Source organism: Narcine bancroftii, chromosome 3, assembly GCF_036971445.1.
Source record: "Narcine bancroftii isolate sNarBan1 chromosome 3, sNarBan1.hap1, whole genome shotgun sequence".
NCBI classification, from domain to species: domain Eukaryota; kingdom Metazoa; phylum Chordata; class Chondrichthyes; order Torpediniformes; family Narcinidae; genus Narcine; species Narcine bancroftii.
The window spans coordinates 174812846-174833668 of record NC_091471.1 but is presented as its reverse complement, the minus strand read 5'-3'; the positions used below and the strand labels follow the sequence as shown (position 1 = coordinate 174833668).

General features: G+C 42.4%; 2 protein-coding genes across 14 annotated transcripts in view; one reads left to right on the top strand and one right to left on the bottom strand.

Annotated features, from left to right (window-relative positions):
* Positions 1-3975, bottom strand: part of hook3 (hook microtubule-tethering protein 3) — a 149358-nt gene extending 145383 nt beyond the window's left edge. For 5 of the 8 annotated variants that reach the window (XM_069925892.1, XM_069925893.1, XM_069925891.1 and 2 more), the window contains exon 1: positions 3706-3973. In XM_069925892.1, the coding sequence (XP_069781993.1) occupies positions 3706-3750 (45 nt within the window). In that variant the 5' untranslated portion in view covers positions 3751-3973. Of the gene's footprint in view, positions 1-3705 lie in introns of all 8 variants that reach the window. The other 3 variants (XM_069925887.1, XM_069925885.1, XM_069925886.1) reach the window with 2 other exon arrangements.
* The window catches only part of rnf170 (ring finger protein 170), a 38402-nt gene continuing 20999 nt past the window's right edge, over positions 3421-20823 (top strand). For 3 of the 6 annotated variants that reach the window (XM_069925901.1, XM_069925896.1, XM_069925895.1), the window contains exons 1-3: positions 3421-4075; positions 11956-12108; positions 12350-12437. In XM_069925901.1, the coding sequence (XP_069782002.1) occupies positions 11972-12108; positions 12350-12437 (225 nt within the window). In that variant the 5' untranslated portion in view covers positions 3421-4075; positions 11956-11971. The other 3 variants (XM_069925897.1, XM_069925898.1, XM_069925900.1) reach the window with 3 other exon arrangements.

Here is a 20823-nt window from a genome sequence, read left to right as displayed (position 1 = left end):
ACGAGGGCCCCAAGTGCCACTATGTGTTGAGGTTCTATCTGTCCCAGGTGTTGCGAAAGATAGGCCTGGTCCTGTTGCTGAACAATGTCCCAGTCAGTTGGGCAGTGGAGGTCTATAAACTACTCCTAGTGATAGCTCTCTTCCTATTTCTGACTTCCAACCACACCAACTCGGTGGACAATCCCTCTGCAGTGTCCTTCCTATCTATAGCTGTGATGCTATTCCTCCACCTTTCTACCACCCATCCTATTCCTAAAATACCTCAACCCCGGTTTCTACATCAGCCAATCCTTCCCATCCTCCAGCCAAGTTTCTGAAACAGCCACATAATTGTTCCATGATTGAGTGAAAACTTAAATTAATTCACAACATAAATGCTAAAACTAAAAGAGCAGGCTAAAGAATGGATATTCTGCAATGTTCGGAAATGTTTTCAATTGCTACAAACCTCAAATAGCACTATAATGTGTACTTGCCCCCAAATCTGCATGACTCAACACGAAAACTATCCAATAAGATCAATAATGCCCTGCTTAAGGCAGAGTGCTTAAGCAGTTCTCCTATCATTTTAAATGTTCAACTTATCTATCTCTTGTGAAACGTGGCTGCAGTATGTAATGCAACATATCAATGTGGTTTCTTTGATATCTCCTCCCAATCCACATCTTACCTCCATAAGAACAAGTCTAGCAAGCACAAGGGAAAATCAGCACCTCTAGTCAACACCATCTTGACTTTCACCAGCAGAATGCAGAGGTTCAAAGTGGCAGTGTAGCATCCACTTTTCAAGAAAAATAAATGCTGGCCATGCCAACAAGACTGATGTCCATCAAATTAAATAAATAAAACATGATTATTATTATTAAATGTGCTCAGGACCTGGTCTATCCCCCTTTAAAGTATCATGTAGAGATCATCTTCGTATAGGGACAAAAATAATAGGGAAATTACAGATTCAAGGAAGGTAGAAAAATTGAAATTGCATTGTTGGTCTTTTTATATAAAAAGGGAGAAATGAAAGGAGTAATTTTAATGGATCAGACAGATACACAAGGAGAGAATGTTTTGTGCTTGTGGAAAAAAAATCCAGTGTGCATACTTATAAACATCAGAGAGCAACATGAAAAGATACATGTACTCAAGTTATTTAGACAATGAAATTTAAACACCCAAGGGTTGAAGTGTCCAACTTAAAAGCTTTCAAAAGAAAGTCAGACAAATGGATGTTTAAGCAAACAAAAAGAAAATAGCTGGAGAAACTTAGCAGGCAGCATTCTTGGGCAGAAATAGTCAAAGATCATTTTGTGCTGGCACCCTTTATCAAGGCCAAGATAAAAATGTGAAATACATCCATTAAGAGGGAAGGAAGGGGTCCAGAGGAGATAAAGTATAGGGCAGAAGATACGAGTTGGAGAGACATGTAAAGGGAGACCACTAGGAAGAGGTGGGGGAGTAGCAGGGAAAAAAGTCAGAGAGAAAAGAAAAAGTACAGGAGATAAAGAAGAGACAGAATCAGTGGAAGCCGATGGGTGGGGGTAGGTGAGAGTTACCTAAAGTTGGAAAAAAAATTCAATGTTCATGCTGTTAGGTGAAAGGCTATCCAGCTGGCATATGTGTAAAAACACGATCCTGGAGAAACTCAACAGGTCAAACAGTGTACTTTATAAAGCAAAGATAAAGATGCATAAACCAACATTTCAGGCTTGAGGTCTTCATCAAGATATGCAAAAATGTCAGCAAGTACCCAAATAAAATGGGAGGGGGGGGGGTATGGGCAGAGCACAGTCCCAAAAGCAGGAGGTAATAGGTGCACAGCAGCAAGCAGGGGAAGGAGGGATGGCTCTGTGAATAGTAAGGGAAGTGAGTGGAGAGCTAAGGGAAAGAACGGGAAAGCCAATTCCCACGACTACACTTCCTCACACCCTAATTCCCTGCCCGGATTCTATTCCTTCTCACATTTTCTCTGCTCCTTTGCATCAGTTCCTAAAATGAGGACTTCCAGTCAAGATCATCTGAAATGTCTGCCTTCTTCCACAAATGTGGCTTTCCTTCCACCACCAACTCAAACCTTGCCCTCTTCTCCTTCATTTCCCTCTCATCTGCTCCAGCCCCCTCTCCCTCAGATGTAACAAACACAGGATTCCCCTTGTCATTGCCTACCACCCCACCAGTCTCTGCATCCAACATATTATCCTCCGTAATTTCCACTACCTGCAATAAGATTCCACTACTAGACATATCTTCCCCTCTCCTCCACTCATCCCTCCCTACCAATCATCCCCTGGCATCTTCCCCTGTGGCAAGAGGAATTACCACACTTGCACCCACACCACCTGTCTCAACACAATTCGGGGCCCCAAACAGACCTTTCAAGTGAAGGAACATTTACTGCATCCTATGTTCCCTTTGTGGCCTTCTCTACATCAGAGAGACTGGGAGATTGCTTAGCTGAGTACCTTTGCTCCGCCCACATCAGTGACAGGTATCTTTAAGTGGCCAACCATTTCAGTTTTGCATCCCACTCCCAATCTCACATGTCTATCCATGGCCAATCAAGACCACCCGTAAATTGGAGGAACAAATGGATGGCATTAACAGCAGTTTATGTTAATCTATTCTCACCGTCTTCTTACCCTTAGTTTTCCATCCTCTTCCCTCTCAATTCACAGAACCATCTCTCCTTCCCTACTTGCTGCTGTGCCCTCCTTTATCCACATATTAATTTCCTGCCTTTGGGACCGTGGTCCTCCCCCTAACCTGCCCCCACCATTTCGTTCAGTCGCCTGCCGACATTTTTCCATACCTTGATGAAGGGCTCAAGCCCAAGATGTTGGTTATGTATCTTTATCTTTACTATAACCAACTGTTATGACCTGCTGAATTTATCTAGCATTGTTTTTACTTCAACCACAGTGACTGCAGACGTTTGTGTTTTACCAGCTGGCATGTGTGTTGTTCCTCAAGTTTATGTTTGGCCTAATCTTGGCAACGGTCGAGGCCGAGGTTAGATGTAGAAATAAATAGCTGGGGAAGTCAAAATTGTTAGCTTCTAAAAGTTGAAATTTAGAACAAAAAAAACCCATCAGTTCAGAGAAGCAATCATTTTAAAATTTACTATCATGGTATGGGAACCACTGACAGTTTTTGCCCATTCCTCCTTGAAACGCTGCAGTTCATGAAATCAAAGGGAATTCACAGAAAGTGTATATTATGTATAATCGTCAACGCCAAAGTTGAGTTTCTGTGTGAATGCATTAATACAAAAAAAAGCACATCGAGGTGAATGAGAAAGAATAATATATATAAGAATAGGTCTGACAAAATACACCACAGAAGAGAGATCATGATAACAATGGATTGCAAAACTGCGTTCAACAACAGCAGGGAAGGCTGGGCATGCGCGCTATCAGCTGACACCATCCCAACTGATGACGACGAGCCGGTGCTCATGCTCAGGCCCAAGACTTCTGTCAATCGGACGAGCCCCAGTTTAGTGGGCTTCGGGCACTCAAGACTTGACAAATGCCGCTCCACCGTACAAACGACAGTGGCGTCATGAAGAAAAGTGCGGCCCGCCGCCCATGCGATCAGCTGAGTAGGTGAAGAGGAGGGGGAAATAGGGAGCCAAGCCCCTTCCACGGCAGTCACTCGACTGTGCTGGATGACTCTCCCACCGGGGCATCAACCGAAAGGCCGCGCACTCACCCAGGTGAGCAGGCTCTCACACAGTTCGATCCGGTCCACGTTCATCGCACGCACTCCTTCGTCCGAGCCGCCGCCGACAACAAAGGAACCGCCACTCAACCGTTCGAGGCTCCACAACGTCACCACATTCCACCTCTACCGGCTACTGCGCTTGCGCGATGCCTCTCGAGCTGGCTATCTCACTCGCCTGAACGTGAGGCTGGGGAGACGTAATGAAGTCGGCTGTTGTGTGGAATTAATCCTCCCTCTGACAAGGCATGACTTAAAAAAGCGGCGAGGAAAAAGGTGGTGGCGGCTGAGTCAATAACGAGAGGGACAACGTCGGTATTACTGAGCATAAAGGCGAAGTCCTTTCTCCTGAAAGGGACAGGTAATGACGGATGGCCTGCTGGTGCCATGCCTGACGGACACTGGTCATTTTTGGTACCATACACTTGCGAGATTTGGAATAAGGTTGGTTTAAAGTGTTTCGTCCGTCAACTGGCAAAGAAATTGGAAATAAAAGCGGAAGACTGGAAACACCACAGGTCAGATAACATCTGTGCAGAGGGCAATAAGATTTCACGTTTCAGGATCGAAAGGTCGTTGACTGAACGCTGATTTCGTTTGCCCTCCCCACAGGTGTTGCCTGAAAAATTCCACTCATTCTCTTGGGGGTAAGAATGAGTCAGTTGGAGATTTCAAAACAAGACACTGGAGATGTTGTCCAGTCATGTGGAAAGTGGAGATAGGACAATCTAATAGGATAGGGAAAGTGGCTACAGACTCGACTTGAATAACTAAAAAAAAGTTTATAAAGCCTTAACCGAGCAGGGAGTGAAATTAACTTTATCCTGAATTTTTTCCCCTTTGATTTCAGTTAACTAACTACATTACCATCTAGTAGGATTTTTAAAATAAATTTCATTCAACAGTATCATTGCCTTTGTGAAGAAGTGCTGTAAATGTAACAGGATCCTCTTAATCCAGTTTTTTTTTTAGGTGAATGGCGAGAAACACTTCCAGAAGGAGGCGAACCCTAAAAGAATATTGACAGTTGTACCTTTAATTTTGTATTGTCAACACTGGAAGATTTTTAGTTGCTTCCAATAACAGTAACTGACTAAAGTTCAATATATAAAACAGTTCAATAGAATGTACAATTCCTTCAAAAACATGTGGGGCTGTTGAGCTAATTAGTTCATGAATGTATATTATGCAAGATCTCTAAAATTTTTTTGGACATTTTATTAGTATCTTCATACATTTCAAATTAATTGGCTATAACATTACAGAATAGATACTTAATCATTTTCAATTTTCGCCCCCTACCTCCACCATCCCTAACCCCTGCAGATAGAAAAAAATAGAAAAAAGAAAAGAAAGGACACATTTATCATAATAATTATAATCACATTAATAATACCATAATATTTCTTGATGTAAGTACCATATTTTTGGGTGGGGGGGGGTTGGATTATAAGGTCTGGATTAGTCTATATTCATAAATCTCATATAATGCTCCCATATTTGACAAAATTTATCATAATCATCTCTCATAAGTATTCTTTTCTAACGGGAGACATTATTTTATTTCATTAAACCATTCTTCTATTTTAACATTATTTTCCAATTTCTACATTTTAGCTATACCCTATCTCGCTATTGCTGTTGCTAGACTCAAAAATCTCTTTATATTTATCTAATTCCAACTTAATATTGTCATCATATATATTGTCCACAAAAAAATTCTTGGATCTAATTTTACCTTCACTTTTAATATGTTCCCTAAGATGACATATATTTCTCTCCAAAATTTTTTTTACCTTTTCACATGACCATACTGAAAGCAAAAAATTACCAACCACTTTTTTACATCTAAAACATTGAGCTGAGAAATTTAAATTAAATTTATTCAACTTATAGAGGGTATAATACATTTGATGTAAAAAAAAAAAAAAAAAAAAAATTATATTGAACTATTTGATATCTAGCATTGACTGAATATTTCTTCTGGAGTTAAATATTGCAAGAATATAATTTGCAAATTAATTATATCAAAGGTACAAATAATGTGATGGCAAATTGTCAAGATGTTAAAATTGAACATGTAAAGAAATACAAGCTCTCAAAATTAGCATACATTGTTATAACATGTTACATATGGTGTATAGTTATCACTGTAGTGATTGTAAAGTCAGTTTACTCTAGAGTTAAAATCCCTTTGTAGGGGGAGTGTGACAGATTATATCATTTTATATTGTATGCCTTTTATATTGTATGCTTTTGAAGGAGATAGATTGTAGGAGTAGTGTAGGTCACAAACAAGCACAAACACTTCACAAAACAACCCACACGGGAAAGCAGAAGATAAGCACCTAATAGATAAGGATTATTTTGATGAACAAATGAGGACACTAAAAACACATTTTAACGACAGAATTTAATACATTTTTTTTAAATGGAAAAGCCAGAAGACAGAATGCAGAGAATGGAGCTTGCTACATATAGCAAAGATAGGAAAAAGAGTAGATGAAGTGGAAGAAAGACAGGCAGCTGTGGAAATGGAGATGAATGAACTAAGAGAAAAGCTGAAAGATCGACAAGGAAATTAAGGAGATGCAAGATTTGTTAACTCAAAAAATTGATGTGTTGGAGAATTATAGCAGAAGCAACCGTATAAAAATAATGGGCATACAAGAAGGGACAGACATAAAGGGATTTATAAAAAGATGGATCGCACAAGTCTTGAGAGTGGAAGAACTACAAGAGGAAATAGAAGTCGAAAGAGCCCCCCAGAGCATTGGCACCAAAGCCGCAACCACACCAAAAATCGCGCTCCATATTAATAAAGTTACTAAGTTACACAACGGGAGAGAAAATATTGGAGCAGGCAAAGGATAACGTGAAGGAAAATAAACAACCACTGGAATACAAGGGACATAAATTATTTTTCTACCCGGACATTAGTTTCAAACTCTTAAAGAAATGGAAGGAGTTCAACTTGACAAAAGTGGTATTGTGGAAAAAAGGCTATAATTTTGTACTACGACGTCCAGCAGTACTAAAAGTATTCATCCCTGGGGAGTGGAATAGATTGTTCTCAGATCTGAAAGAAGCCCAACGCTTTGCAGAACGATTGCTGAATAGACAACGAGACAAGGAGTATTAAGAAAGACTGCCAAGACAATGTATAGAAATAAGTTGTAAAGTTGATATTATGAATATAGAAGTTTAAGGTTGAAAAATATAAGGGGAAAAGGGAAAAAAAGGAGCTTTGTTATATTTATAGAAAAATGTATAGTGTTTCTCTGGGGAGGGCTGGGAAGATCTACTACTGCAAAATTTGTTGACGCCTGCGGTTATTATCACAACCCAAGTGGAAAAGGGGTTGTCTGGCAAGGAGTCAAAGACAACCCAATACAGGAGGGTTAATGTTATTTTGGTTAGGAGTATATTTTGTGTTAGTTTTTGTTGGGGTTTCTGGGGTATTTTGTTTTTTTCATCGTGTCGTCGTGCACCGAGACGAGCAAGAATAATTTAGAGTAATACTGGAAAAAGGGAGATGGAGGGGTCAAAGAGGTGAGAGAGAATTGAAAATGGAGGTATAAGATGGGTACATTGAATTATATGATCTTAAATATTAATGGAATACACAACCAAATTAAAAGGAAAAGGTTACTGACATTACTCAAAAAGGAGAGACTAGACATTGCATTTGTGCAAGAACCACACTTAACTGAGATAGAACATAGTAAATCGAAATTAGTGGGATCATCACACAATTCAAAAGCCAGGGGAGTAGCTATACTAGTTAACAAGAATTTGCCAATTAACATAAAGGAAGTAATAACAGATCTAGCGGGCAGGTTTGTAATGATGAAGTGCCAGATTTACTCAGAATTTTGGAATTTGCTAAATATGCACCTAAGAAAGATCAGGAATTCATGCAGGACATTTTCCTAAAAAAAGCAGATACACAGGGACTTATCTTGCTAGGTGGGTGGGGGTTTCAACTTCAAACTGGACCTAGTGATAGATAAAACTGGGAAGACAATTAACAAAAAGAATAAAGTAACCAAATTCATGCTAAAACCAATGCAGAATATGAAATTAATTGATATATGGAGGAAGCAACATGCAAAAGAAAGAGTGTACTCATATTACTCAAATAGACATAAGACCTATTCAAGGATAGATATGTTTTTGTTGTCGGTGCAGATTCAAGGGAGAGTTCGAAATACTGAATACAAAGCAAAACTATTATCCGATCACTCACCCTTGTTGTTAACAATTGAATTAGAGGATGCCCCACCAAAAACATATCTTCTTCTTCTTTGGCTTGGCTTCGCGGACGAAGATTTATGGAGGGGGTAAAAAGTCCACGTCAGCTGCAGGCTCGTTTGTGGCTGACCAGTCCGATGCGGGACAGGCAGACACGATTGCAGCGGTTGCAAGGGAAAATTGGTTGGTTGGGGTTGGGTGTTGGGTTTTTCCTCCTTTGCCTTTTGTCAGTGAGGTGGGCTCTGCGGTCTTCTTCAAAGGAGGTTGCTGCCCGCCAAACTGTGAGGCGCCAAGATGCACGGTTTGAGGCGTTATCAGCCCACTGGCGGTGGTCAATGTGGCAGGCACCAAGAGATTTCTTTAGGCAGTCCTTGTACCTTTTCTTTGGTGCACCTCTGTCACGGTGGCCAGTATATATATTTATATATATATAAACTACTGACATGGTCTTTGCCCTCAGACAGCTCCAAGAAAAGTGCAGAGAACAAAACAAAGGACTCTACATCACCTTTGTTGACCTCACCAAAGCTTTCGACACCGTGAGCAGGAAAGGGCTTTGGCAAATACTAGAGCGCATCGGATGCCCCCCAAAGTTCCTCAACATGATTATCCAACTGCACGAAAACCAACAAGGTCGGGTCAGATACAGCAATGAGCTCTCTGAACCCTTCTCCATTAACAATGGCGTGAAGCAAGGCTGTGTTCTCGCACCAACCCTCTTTTCAATCTTCTTCAGCATGATGCTGAACCAAGCCATGACCAAAAACATATAGATGGACGCTAAACCCTATACAGGTACACAATCCTTTATCCGGACATCTAAAATCCGGAAAGCTCCAAAATCCAGCAAGTGGGGAGAGAGACAGCAGTGTGAGTCGGGCAGGCGAGGGGGAGAGACTGGCAATGCGAGTCAGGTGTGTGAGGGGGAGAGACCAGCAGTGTGAGTCAGACAGGCAAGGGGGAGAGACTGGAAGTGCAAATCGGGCAGGCGAGGTGGGGGGGAGACAGCAGTGCGTCTGGAAGGGGGTGGGGGTGAATACGGCAGCACAATTTGGTTGGGCTTAAATTTGGCTTTCCGAAATCTGGAAAAATCTGAAATTCAGAACACACTGTCCCCTAAGGGTTCCGGATAAAATATTGTGTATCTCTGCTGTTAAAAAGGCAAGATTTCAGGAAATTGAACAGCAAATTAAAACATATTTTGAGATAATTACAGAGTCTGTAAAAGATAAATTCATACTATGGGACGCAATGAAGGCCTTTATTGGAGGACAAATAATTAGCTAAACGACTAAATTAAAAAAGAATATAATCGGGAAGTAGAACAGTTTGAAAAAGAGATAACAATTATAGAAAAATAATTGGTGAAAAGAGAGGACATTGAGAAAAAGAGAGAATTGGCAGAGGAAAAAAACTAAAATACGAAACACTACAAACGTATAAAGTGGAGAAAAACATAATGAAAACAAAGCAAAGATATTATGAATAGGGAGAGAAAACCCACAAAATACTGGCCTGGCAACTTAAAACAGAGCAAGCTAAAAGAACTATACTAGCGACAAGAAAAGATGTTAAACAGATCACATGCAACCCATTAGAGATGAATGAAAATTTTAAAAAATTCTATAAACAATTGTATCCAACCGAAAATACAGGAAAGAGTGGTAAAATTGATGAGTTTTGAATCTAATATCGACTACCACAACTATAAGTAGAAGATCAAAACAAACTGACAAAACCTTTTAAAATTGAAGAAGTACAGGATATATTAATGAAACTACCAAACAATCAAACACCAGGTGAAGATGGATTTCCTATAGAGTTTTATAAAGTATATAAGAACCTATTAATCCCGACCCTCCTAGAAGTAATGAAGCAGGTGGAAGAGACCCAAAACTTACCAGAAACATGTAAAACAGCAATAATCACAGTAATTCCAAAAATGGGAAAGGACCTGCTGTCGCCTGCATCATACAGACCAATATCCTTACTAAATGCAGATTACAAATTAATAGCAAAACTATTAGCAAACAGACTGACTGTGTACCAAAATTGATAAAGCAGGATCAAACTGGATTTGTTAAAGACGAGCAGCAGCTAATGTTTGTAAACTTATTAATTTAATCCGTGCAGCACAAATGAATAAAATGCCAATGGTGGCTGTTACGCTAGATGCAAAGAAAGCCTTCAACAGGGTAGAATAGAATTATTTGTTTAAAGTGCTATAGAAATTTAAACACCTGGAAAAATTTATTAATTTGATTAGAGCACTATATTATGGATGGTTAGCAAAGATGGTAGTAAATGGATATGTGTCAGATCACTTCAAATTGAGCAGGTCAACTAGACAGGGATGAGCCTCACTGTTCGCCTGGCTCTCGAACCACATGTTGAAAAGTGAAAACTTTCTGGGAAGATTTAAATCAAATATTAAACAAAGTCACAAAAAATAATATACCAAAAGATCCAGAAATGTTTCTGTTAAATAATATAAGAGACAAAAATCTAGGACTAAAATTAGACAGAGCCCAAAAAAGATTTATTATGATAGTACTAGCAGCAGCAAAAAAGTGTATTATGACAACTGGGAAAATCGAAGCAAGCCTAAAATTACAACAGTGGTTTACAGAAATGGACAAGGGTATTCCATTAGAAAAAATTACGTACAATCTGAATGAATTTGGGAACCATACATAAAATATGTTCGAAAGTGCCAACCTCAAACCTCCATCTCTTAAAGTGATATGAATACAAGCACGATAAGATTTAAATACGTAAAAGTGGACGATACAACTTTTTAATGTTTTCTTTGTTTTGTGTGTTTTATTATTTATTGGTTTTTGAAGGAGGTGGAGAGGGGGGAGGGATGAAGGGGGAAAAGATAAAAAAGGAAATGTCAAAATTATCAAAATTGTTCATTGTTGACATGTGAATGCTAAACCTGGACAACAACAAATTGGTGTATTTACCACAACATAGAGTTTCACCTGATGATTATTTTGGATCTTTGCAAGTAAAACAATGAAGAAGTGTTGAAAAATGATACGGAGCTATTTTTACTTGTTTGACTAAGAGAGCAATTCATTTTGAAATAGCATCACCATTTGATAAAGACGTAGTCAAGTCAAATAATTACGTTCTGATAATGGATCTAATTTTACAGGAGCTCAATTAGAGTTATGAAAAGCAATTCAAAATTGGAATCAACATCAAATTCATGATGCATTACTTCAAAAGGAAATTAGTTGGATATTTAACCCACCCACAAGATCACATCATTGAGGCGTATGGGAAAGAATGATTAGATCAATCAAGAAAATTCTTAATTCTATTTCAAATGGTCAAATACTGAATGATGACAATCTTCAGACAGTGTTATGTGAAATCGTAACCATTTTAAATAGTTATCCAATAATGAAAAATTTCTGTCAATTCAAATGACATTGAGGCACTTACACCAAATCATCTCTTGATATTTATGGAAGGTGTAGATGGAGACAAGTGCAGTTTATTGTGGATTTATTTTGGAAAAGATGAATTAAAGAATATCTTTCATTATTACAAAAAAGACAAAAATGGTCAAAGGCTAAATGCAATTTTGTATGTGGAAACAAAATGGACGATTAGGGAAGTGTGGATTTAAACCAAGACTGGTTGCTTAAATTAACCTTTTACTAAAATCTGTCTTTTAAAGAAGCAGAAATTTTGATTTCTAATCTTGCATTACTTTTGTATCTGTAAAATTCCGACTTTCTTTCATTTCAGCATAAGACCAATCCTTCGGTCATAAGTTGTGGATTGCCTGTGCTATACCCTGAACCACTTTTTTTGCTAGTAATGAAATAGTTATTATAGTGTAAGCATTCTTATTTTAAAAACAACCCCTTTCACCTCACTAAATTCTGTTGTAGTCTCGTTATCTTTAAATTGAAATGTACTAAGCACAAAGTATTATTTGCTCTTGAAGCTGATTGTTTTCTTCCTTAGGGATCTGTCATCTGGCATGGAACAGCATCCAGAGCACTTACTTGGAGCAAGAATTGATGACGTTTCATTGATTGAAGGAATAAGCAATCAGGTTCTTCTGACTGTAGCAATCACCATTACCATGTTGGGTGGTTTGGCAACATTTCTATATAGGTGAGAATATATACTTAAGAAACAATTTAATTTTAATTTATTGCAAGTAATTTTATTTCATTTTAAATAATACACATTAACAACTCTTATCATGTACTATATACATTTAGCTATGTGCTACAAACCCTGACTGATTTTAATGCCACAAGGTCTAATCAATGAAAGAGATTGACTATTTGCTTTAAATGTTTTCAATCATTGCCCTATTTATTCTAGCTAATTTTCCATTTACTTTTTGTAGAAATGAGCAACAAAACATCCACCCTGAGAACCAGGAACGCGTGAGGGAGCTCCGACAACATCTTCAAGCTGAGGCTTTAAATTCTCAGGTAAGATTTTCATTCATTATTCATTTCACCATATTGGTACATTTTAACAACATTTTATCACAGAAAAATCTTTTGTAGCTGAATCAATAATTAAATCATGTTGATGAAATTTTTTTGTGCAGCATGGGATTGCTATACCTTTTGGAGGTATATTAAACTGAAGTTTTAACTCTCCTTTAAGTGGATATAACAGATCTCATTTTAATCAAAGCATAAAGCTTTGTTTCTCCTTATAAAAAAACTGGGCAACATAATAGGAACTTCCTGTATCCAAACTGATGTGATTTGGACTCTGAACTATGCAACTTGGAAATGGCCCTTTTGCCCAACTCATTCAACCAACATAATTGTGAATTTTCGACCTAAGTTAATTCATCAATTGTGCAGCAATTTGTGATGGGATATCCTGTTAAGAATTTTCATAAACACATAAACATTCTTCTTTCTTTGATGTTTAATTGAAGTACAATTTTGATTTATCCAATCCTGATACCATATTGAGGAAAGAGGCAGTCGTGAAAAAGTGAAAATGGAAGGAATCTATAGATGGTACTTTGGGTAAATGGATTGATTGAGAAACCAATGGTTTGGCTAGAGTATAAACCATGCAAAACATTCCCAGATTGTCAGAGAATGGAAATGAGCCACGATAATATTAGTGTGTAGCGACTGCTGTGGCAGTGCCACGAAATGAAGAGACGTCTACACAGTACGAGGGTGAACCAAAAGCTGACTTTATTATTTGAATTCACCGCATTGCCTCATGGGGAACACCCACTTCCGGTGATATATGTGCCGGCTTCTGGAAGTGACGTCAGCGTGTCACTGCATCACTCCTTGGCCTGCGGTGTGCCACATGGAAGGGGGGGGGGGGTTCCCTTAAGCTCACAAGGTCTTCTTCTCAGTAGTGAAGGAGGGTCTGCACCATCTTGAGATAGCCAACTGTAGTGGTGATTTGGCCCATCCATCGGTTGCTTGGCCTGCTACACCACCACCATTCCCCCCCCCCCCCACCCCATCGAATCACTGCCACCCCCAGAGTGGTTGGCCACTGCATCTAACCTGAGGGTCCATATCTGGCAGGTTGGAGTCCAGGTGCGCGGCTTTGAGGCGGTCGACTGTGAATCTGTCTGGTTGGCCACCAATGTCCAGTGTAAATACGACACCATCTCTCTAGTACCTCGAACAGGGCTTTGTACAGGCACTCTAGGGGTGTTCCTTACTGACCTCTCCTTATGAAAACGTAGTGGGTGAACTGCAGGACTGTGGGGTCATGACTGGGTGGTGAGCTGAGTCAATAAGGTGGCAGGGGGGCGTTCACCTGCTTGCAGCCTCAACTTCTGGAGGACGTCGAAGGTGCTGGGCTGTGGACGGGTTGAAATGGATGTCCCCAGGAATAGTGAATGAAAACTGTACACCATCTCTTCAGACGAGGCTGACAGATCCTCCTTTGGTGCCGTGCAAATGCCTAGGAGTACTCACGGGAGTTCCTCCACCCAGTTCGGCCCATGCAGCCATGCTTTCATGGCGGCCTTCAGGTGGCAGTGGAAATGCTCGACTAGGCCGTTTGCTCAGGGATGGTAGGCAATGGTGTGGTGTACTTGACTGCCACAGAATTTAGTCAAGTTGGACCAGAGCAAGGAGGTGAACTGTGCCCCTCAGTCGGAGATGATGTGGGTTGGGACTTCAAAGTGCGTGACCCAGGTGGATAGGAAGGCCCTGGCACACGTCTCCATGTCACACACAGGCATAGGTATTGCTTCCGGCCAGCAGTAAAACAGTCAGTCGTCATGAACAAGTACCGCATTCCCTGGCTCACAGGGAGTGGGCCGACAATGTCTACGTGGACATGCATGAACTAGCGTTTCGCCAGCTCAAAGTCTGGAATGGGGATTTGTGCACTGGTGTACAGTAAGCAGATTCGGGCCCACAGGGTAATGTCTCAGTGGAGGCCATGCCACACGAACTTGTCGGACAGCAGATGGACCATAGACCTTATGGAGGAGTTGGATAGGCCATGGATCTGGTCAAAAATCCATCATCACCAGGTCGCAGTCTGGGAAAAACTGTGGAGACGACAGGCCTCATGGTGAGGGGTAGAAATCGCTGACCTTCAGACTGGTGATGGCCTGGACATCCTGTGTCCTTCGTCTGGTCCTTGGCGAGCTGGACAATGTCAAGCCCCCCTGAGGTTGCAGCAATCATGGGTCTGGACAGCGCATTGGCCACCGTGTTGGACTTGGCTGTGACGTGGTGAATGTCTGTGGTATACTCAGATGTAGGAGAGGTGCTGCTGTTGTCTCGCCGACCACGGGTCCGAGACCTTGCTGAGTGCGTAGGTTAGCAGTTTGTGGTCCATGTAGGTGGCGAAAACCCTTCCCTCTAGCATGTATTGGAAATGCCGTATCACCAGGTACAGGGCCAACAGTTCGCGGTCAAATGAGCTGTATTTTACCTCTGGCGTTCGAAGGTGCTTACTGAAGAAAGCAAAAAGGCACCATTGCTCCAGCACTGTGCCCATTGCACTGGCTGATGCATCTGTTGTAACAGCCAGGGGGGGGTCGAGTCTGGGTGCGCCAGCACCCTTTGCCCTTGCCAGTGCTGTTTTTGTGGCACGTAAGGCTTCTGTGGCATCCGGTGTCCACTGGAGGATCTTGCTGCCGAGTTTGACAAGGTCGAATAGGGACTGCATGAGAGTGGCCACTCCCAGTAGGAAGCGAACTATCCCCAGGAACTCCTGCAGGCCTTTGGTTGTGCTTGGCTTGGGGAAATTTTGAATGGCCCCTACCTTGTCGGCCAATGGCGTCGCTCCCTCTGGGGTGATGTGGTGTACCAAGAAGTCTATTGTCTCTAAGCCGAACTGGCACTTGGCCGGATTCACCGTGAGCCCGCTCTGCTGCAGTCTGTCAAACAGGAGGGTCAGATGCGTCCTGTGAGTGCTGGCGTCGGGACAGGCGATGAGGATATCGTCTAAGTAGACGAAGATAAAATCAAGATCCCTGCCAACCATGTCCATTAGTTGCTGGAATGTCTGGGCCACATTTTTTAGTCCGAAGGGCATCCGCAGGAACTCAAAGGATGAAGGGTATGATGATTGCCATTTTCAGAAAGTCAGTGGGGTGTACTGGGATCTGGTGGAATCCTTGATGAGGTGCACTTTGGAGAAAACTCGGCAGCCTTGTAGCCTCATGAAGAAGTCCTGGACTTGTGGGATGGGGTATCTGTCTGGGACTTTGCCTCGTTCAGCCGTCTGTAGTCATCGCATGGGCACCAACCACCAGAGCCCTTCTGCACCATGTGGAATGAGCTGTTTGAATGACGGATGATCCCCAGCTCCTCCATGGTGGCACACCCGGCCTTGGCTTGTTGGAGCTTGTCTTGCGGGAGGTGCCAGGCCTGTGCATGCACTAATAGCCCAGCGGTCTTTATGTGGTGCTCCATGCCATGTGGCGGGCTAGAGTCATGTAAGTTTGGGGCCAGTAAGGCTGTGTACCTGGCCAGTAGGCAGGCGTACTCATCTCGGTCCAGGGTGTGGATCCCTAACGGCAGAAAGGAACTTTGCCACAAGGTGAGGGGGAAAGACTGGAATGTTGTAGCATTCACTAATTGCCTTCTCGTCATGACCACCAGCAGTTTGTGTGTGCCCATAGGATGTCCGCTCCATGTAGTGCCTGTCCTACAGCCACGATTTTGCACTCTCACTGGAAGACCGTGTCTGCGATGTGGGTGGTGACCAGGCGGGTCCTGTATCTTGGGATGGAGGATCAGTTGGCCATTTGCAGGGGGAGGCCCTTGGGGTTATGTCTGGCCTCAATGTGTTGGTGGGACAAGGCTGATTTCTGCGCCCATATCGACTAGAAAGTCCCTCTTCATCCATTGGCCTCTGAAGTAGAGTAGGCCTTTCAGAGCACCAACCGCCAAGGCCATTATTGGCGGCTAGCTTGCCCATTTCCCGTCATCATGTTAGGTTTGGTAGTGGGGTATTATCACGGAGGGTGAACCCCTGAGCGTTCCGGCCCCATCGGCGTTGGTCGAAACAGTATTCACTGTGCTTCTCTGTGCACCTGTCGCGTTTCTGCTGTGTCACAGCCACTGTTGGGGCTTACGGCAGGCTGGTTGCGATGGTGGTGGCGACGGTGTAGACTGGCTGTACGTGGATGGAGCTCTGCTGTGAGATGTAGAAGAGCCTGTTTGCCTCCTTGGCTACCAGTTGTGGGGTGCTGAAATCCATGTCCGAAACCGCCGAGGAAACGTGTACCAGCAGTTTGGAGAGGAACAGGGCCTCAAAGAGGAAACTGTCTGTATGCCCATCCACTAGGGCCACATGAGCTCAGAGGGATTCTTGTTGCCCAGCCCCTGCATTTTTAAGATCTGAATAGCAAGCTCATGCCGGCTGAGTTCTAGGGAGTCGAGGAGGAACCGCTGGAATTGCTCATACTTGCACTCCATTAGAAGACTCTCCACGAAGGAGCTTACTTTGGCAGTGGTGGTGGCATCCAGAGTGCTGCCAACTGCCAGAACTTGGCATCCTCTGAGACAATTCCCCTGATGTGGAACTGGGACTCAGCCAGTTGCAGCCAGTTCCTGGGCTGGTTCGCCCAGAAGGGCAGTAAATGCACACCCACCATGTTGGTCTCAGCCATTGTGACCGTAATAGTAGTGGAATCTTGCATTCTGATGTGTTCGATGCGGGTTCCAAGACATTGGAATGGTCTAGGTCACAACTGTAGTGACTGCTGCAGCAGTGCCACGAATGGAAGAGATGTCCACAGAGTACAAGGGTGAACCAAAAAAACTGACTTTATTATTTGAATTTGCTGCATTGTCCCTTGGGAACACCCACTTCCAGTGATATATGTGCCGGCTTCTGGAAGTGACTTCAGCGTGTTGCTGCGTCATTCCTTGGCGGTGGTGTGGCACACAGAAGCGGGGGGGGGGGGGGGGTTCCCTTAGCTTGCATGTGGCATCATTCGCGGGCTTCTTCTCTGTAGTGAAGGAGGTCCCACACCATCTTGGGATGGCTGACTGTTGCGGCGATTTGGCCTTTCCACCCATGCAGTCGCTCAGCCCACTACAAGGGAATTAAAAGGTCAAATAAAGAATTATCCAATTATGAATTAAGTGGTCTTATTGCTATAGTTTAAAATGAAAATGGTGAGCAAAAATTGGGTAATCTCATCTTTTTGAACAGTGGTGGGAACAACATTTTTTAATCTTAGTAGGGAAAGGGATATTAGAGATGTTAATTTGACAGATTGAAATTAATTGTTTAAACTTCATTCCAGTTAATGCCAGCCTGCAGGTTTATTTGCCAAAGCTTTAACCCACAAATCTGTTGTCACAATATACTTATACATTTGACATTGCAAAAAATAGTTTGTAACTTTTTAGCAAGTAAATAATGGCTGCTTCCCTCAACAATAAGTATATCGTTTTTGGATACTGCTGGTGGAGGGTGGAAAACTATCTACCATGGGCAAATGATGGTGGTCACATCTCTGGTGCAAAGTCTAGGCCTTTGACTCAGACGGGAAGGGGTGAGGAGAGCTAAAGTGACTGGGAAATTGTTAGTTAGGTGAACAGATAGGAGGTTTTGTGAACATGATTGAGGCTCCCAGATGGTAGGTTGCTTCTCAGGTGCCAGGGTCATGGACGGTTCTGATAGAGTCCACAGTATTCTCAGGTGCGAGGGCGTGCAGCCAGATGTCGTGGTTCATGTGGGGTCAAATTACATAGTTAGCAGTATGGATCATGTCCTGTGGAGGGAATATAGGGAGTTAGGAAAGAAGCTGAAAAGCAGGACTTCAAGGGTGGTAATCTTGGGATTGCTGCCTGTTCCATATACCATGAAGATAGGAAGTTGTGGCAGATGAATGTGTGGCTAAAGAGTGGGGCAGGGGTTCAGATTTGTGAATAATTGGGATCTCTTCTGGGGAAGGTCTGACCTGTCCAAAGAGGACAGGCTGCATCTAAACTGTAGAAGGTCCAATATCCTGGCAGGCAGGTTTGCTAGAGTTGTTGGGGAGGATTAAATTAGTTTGGTAGGGGTGGAAACCAGAATGTGAGTGCGGAGAATAGGGCAGAAGATCAAAAGCATGATGTACTGTATTTGTGAGGAAGGACAGGCAAGGGAGGAAACATAGTGTAGTCAGTTATAGGGTTTGAAATGTGTCTATTTCAATGCTAAGAGTATTAGGAATAAAGGAGATAGAGCGTGGAACAGTGCATGGACCATGATGCTGTGAGACTTGGGTGGTGGAAGGGCAGGATTGGCTGGTGCAGGTACTGGGTTTAGGGAGCCAAGGGGTGGTGGAGGTGGGTGGGGTGGGGGGGGGGGGTGGTGGAATAGCATTACTGGTCAGGGATAGTATCCCAGCTAGAGAAAGGGAGGATGCTACAGAGGGTGTGTCTACTGAGTTGGTGGGTTGAAGTCAGAAATAGGAAGGGACCAATCACTGTCCTGAGATTAGACTTTAGGCCCCCAAATAGCCCTTGGAACACTGAGAAACAGAAAAAGGTGCAGATTTTGGAATGATGCAGGAATGATAGTGTTGTGGTTATAGGAGACATCAACTTCCGAAATATTGACTGCACCTCATGACTGCAAGAGGGAGAGATGGGGCAGAATTTGTCAGGTGTGCCCAAGATACAATACGTGGACCAGCCAACAAGAGGAGAGTCCTTACTGGATCTAGTACTGGGTAATGAACCTGATCAGTTGACAGACCTCTCATTGGGAAGCATTTTCGTAAGAGTGACCACAACTCACTGACCTTTAGCATAGCTATGGACAATGATAAAAACAGACAAAATGGGAAAGTGTTTAATTGGGGAAGAGCTAATTATGATGGGATGAGGCAGGAACTAGGGAGAGTAAATTGGGAACAGATGTTCATGGGAGAAAGCATGCAACTAATGTGGAGCAAGTTTAGAGACCATTAACACTGGGTTCAGGATAGGTTTGTCCTTCTAGGACAGGGAAAAAATAGTAGGAAAAAGGAACCATGGATAACACAACAGTTGAGGAAGTTTATTAAGAGGAAGAATGAAGCATGAATTAGATTTAGGAAGCAGGTAAGAATTATATGGTAGCCAGGAAGGAACTTAAGAAAGGACTTGGGAGAGCTCAAAGCGAGCATGAGAGGGCCTTGGCAAGTAGGATAAAGGAGAACACCAGAGCTCTGTATGTGAAGAACAGAAGGATGATGAGAATGAGGGGCTGCTTAAGGATAAAGGAGGCAAAATGTGCCTGGAGGTGGAGGAGGTTAGGAAGGTCCTAAATGAATATGTTGCTTCAGTTTTCACAAGAGAAAAGGACTTGATCACAGTGAGGTTGGAATAGAATAGGCTTGTGTGCTGAATGGTGTTGAGATTGAGGAACAGGAAGTGTTGGATCTTAAAAACATTAAGATTGATATTTTCCCAGGGCTGGATGTAATTATAGCCCAGGTTGCTGTGGGAAGAGATAGCTGGGACATTGGCAACAGGTGAGGTGCTGGAGGATTGGAGAATGGAAAATGTGGTCCCTTGTTTAAAAAAAGGTCATGGAGACTGGTGAGTCCTATGTCAATGGTGTGCAAACTATTGGAAAAGATACTTAAGCATTTGGAGAAGTACAGTCTACTTAAGGATAGTCAGCAAGGCTTTGTGAAGGGAAGGTTGTGCCTCATGAGCTTAAATGAGGCTTTTGAGGCAGTAAAAGAAATTGAAAAAGGTTGGGCAGTAAATATGGTGTATATTGATTTTAGTAAGTCATTTGACAAGGTCCCCATGAGAGACTTGAAACTCAAGAAGTTTGTGAACTGTGGAACCTTGGCTGTGTGGATAAAAAATTGGCTTGCATGCAGAAAGAAGAGAGTAGTAGTGAACTGAAACTGTTCTACCTGGATGTCAGTGACTGATGGAGTTCCATAGGGATCTGTTCTGGGATCTCTGCTCTTTGTGATTTTTTATAAATGACCTAGATGAAGAAGCAGAAGGATGGGTCAGTAATTTTCAGATGATACAAAGGTTGGAGGAGTTGTGAATTATGATGAAGGTTGTCATAGATTACAAAAGGATATGGACAGGATGCAGAGTTGGGTGGAAAAGTGGCAGATGGAGCTCAATCCAGATATATGTGAGGTTATGCATTTTGGAAGGTCATATCAGAAGGCTGAGTAAAGGTTTAATATTCGGAGTGTGGTGGAACAGAGGGGCCTTGGGGTCCAAATCCACACATCTCTCAAGGTTGCCGTGCAGGTTGATAGGATAGTTAAAAAGGCCAATGGGATGCTGGGCTTCATTAATAGGGGGATTGAGTTGAAGAGTCGACAGGTCATGTTGCAACTCTATAAATCTTGGGTGAGACCACATCTAGAGTATGGTGTTCAATTCTGATCACCTC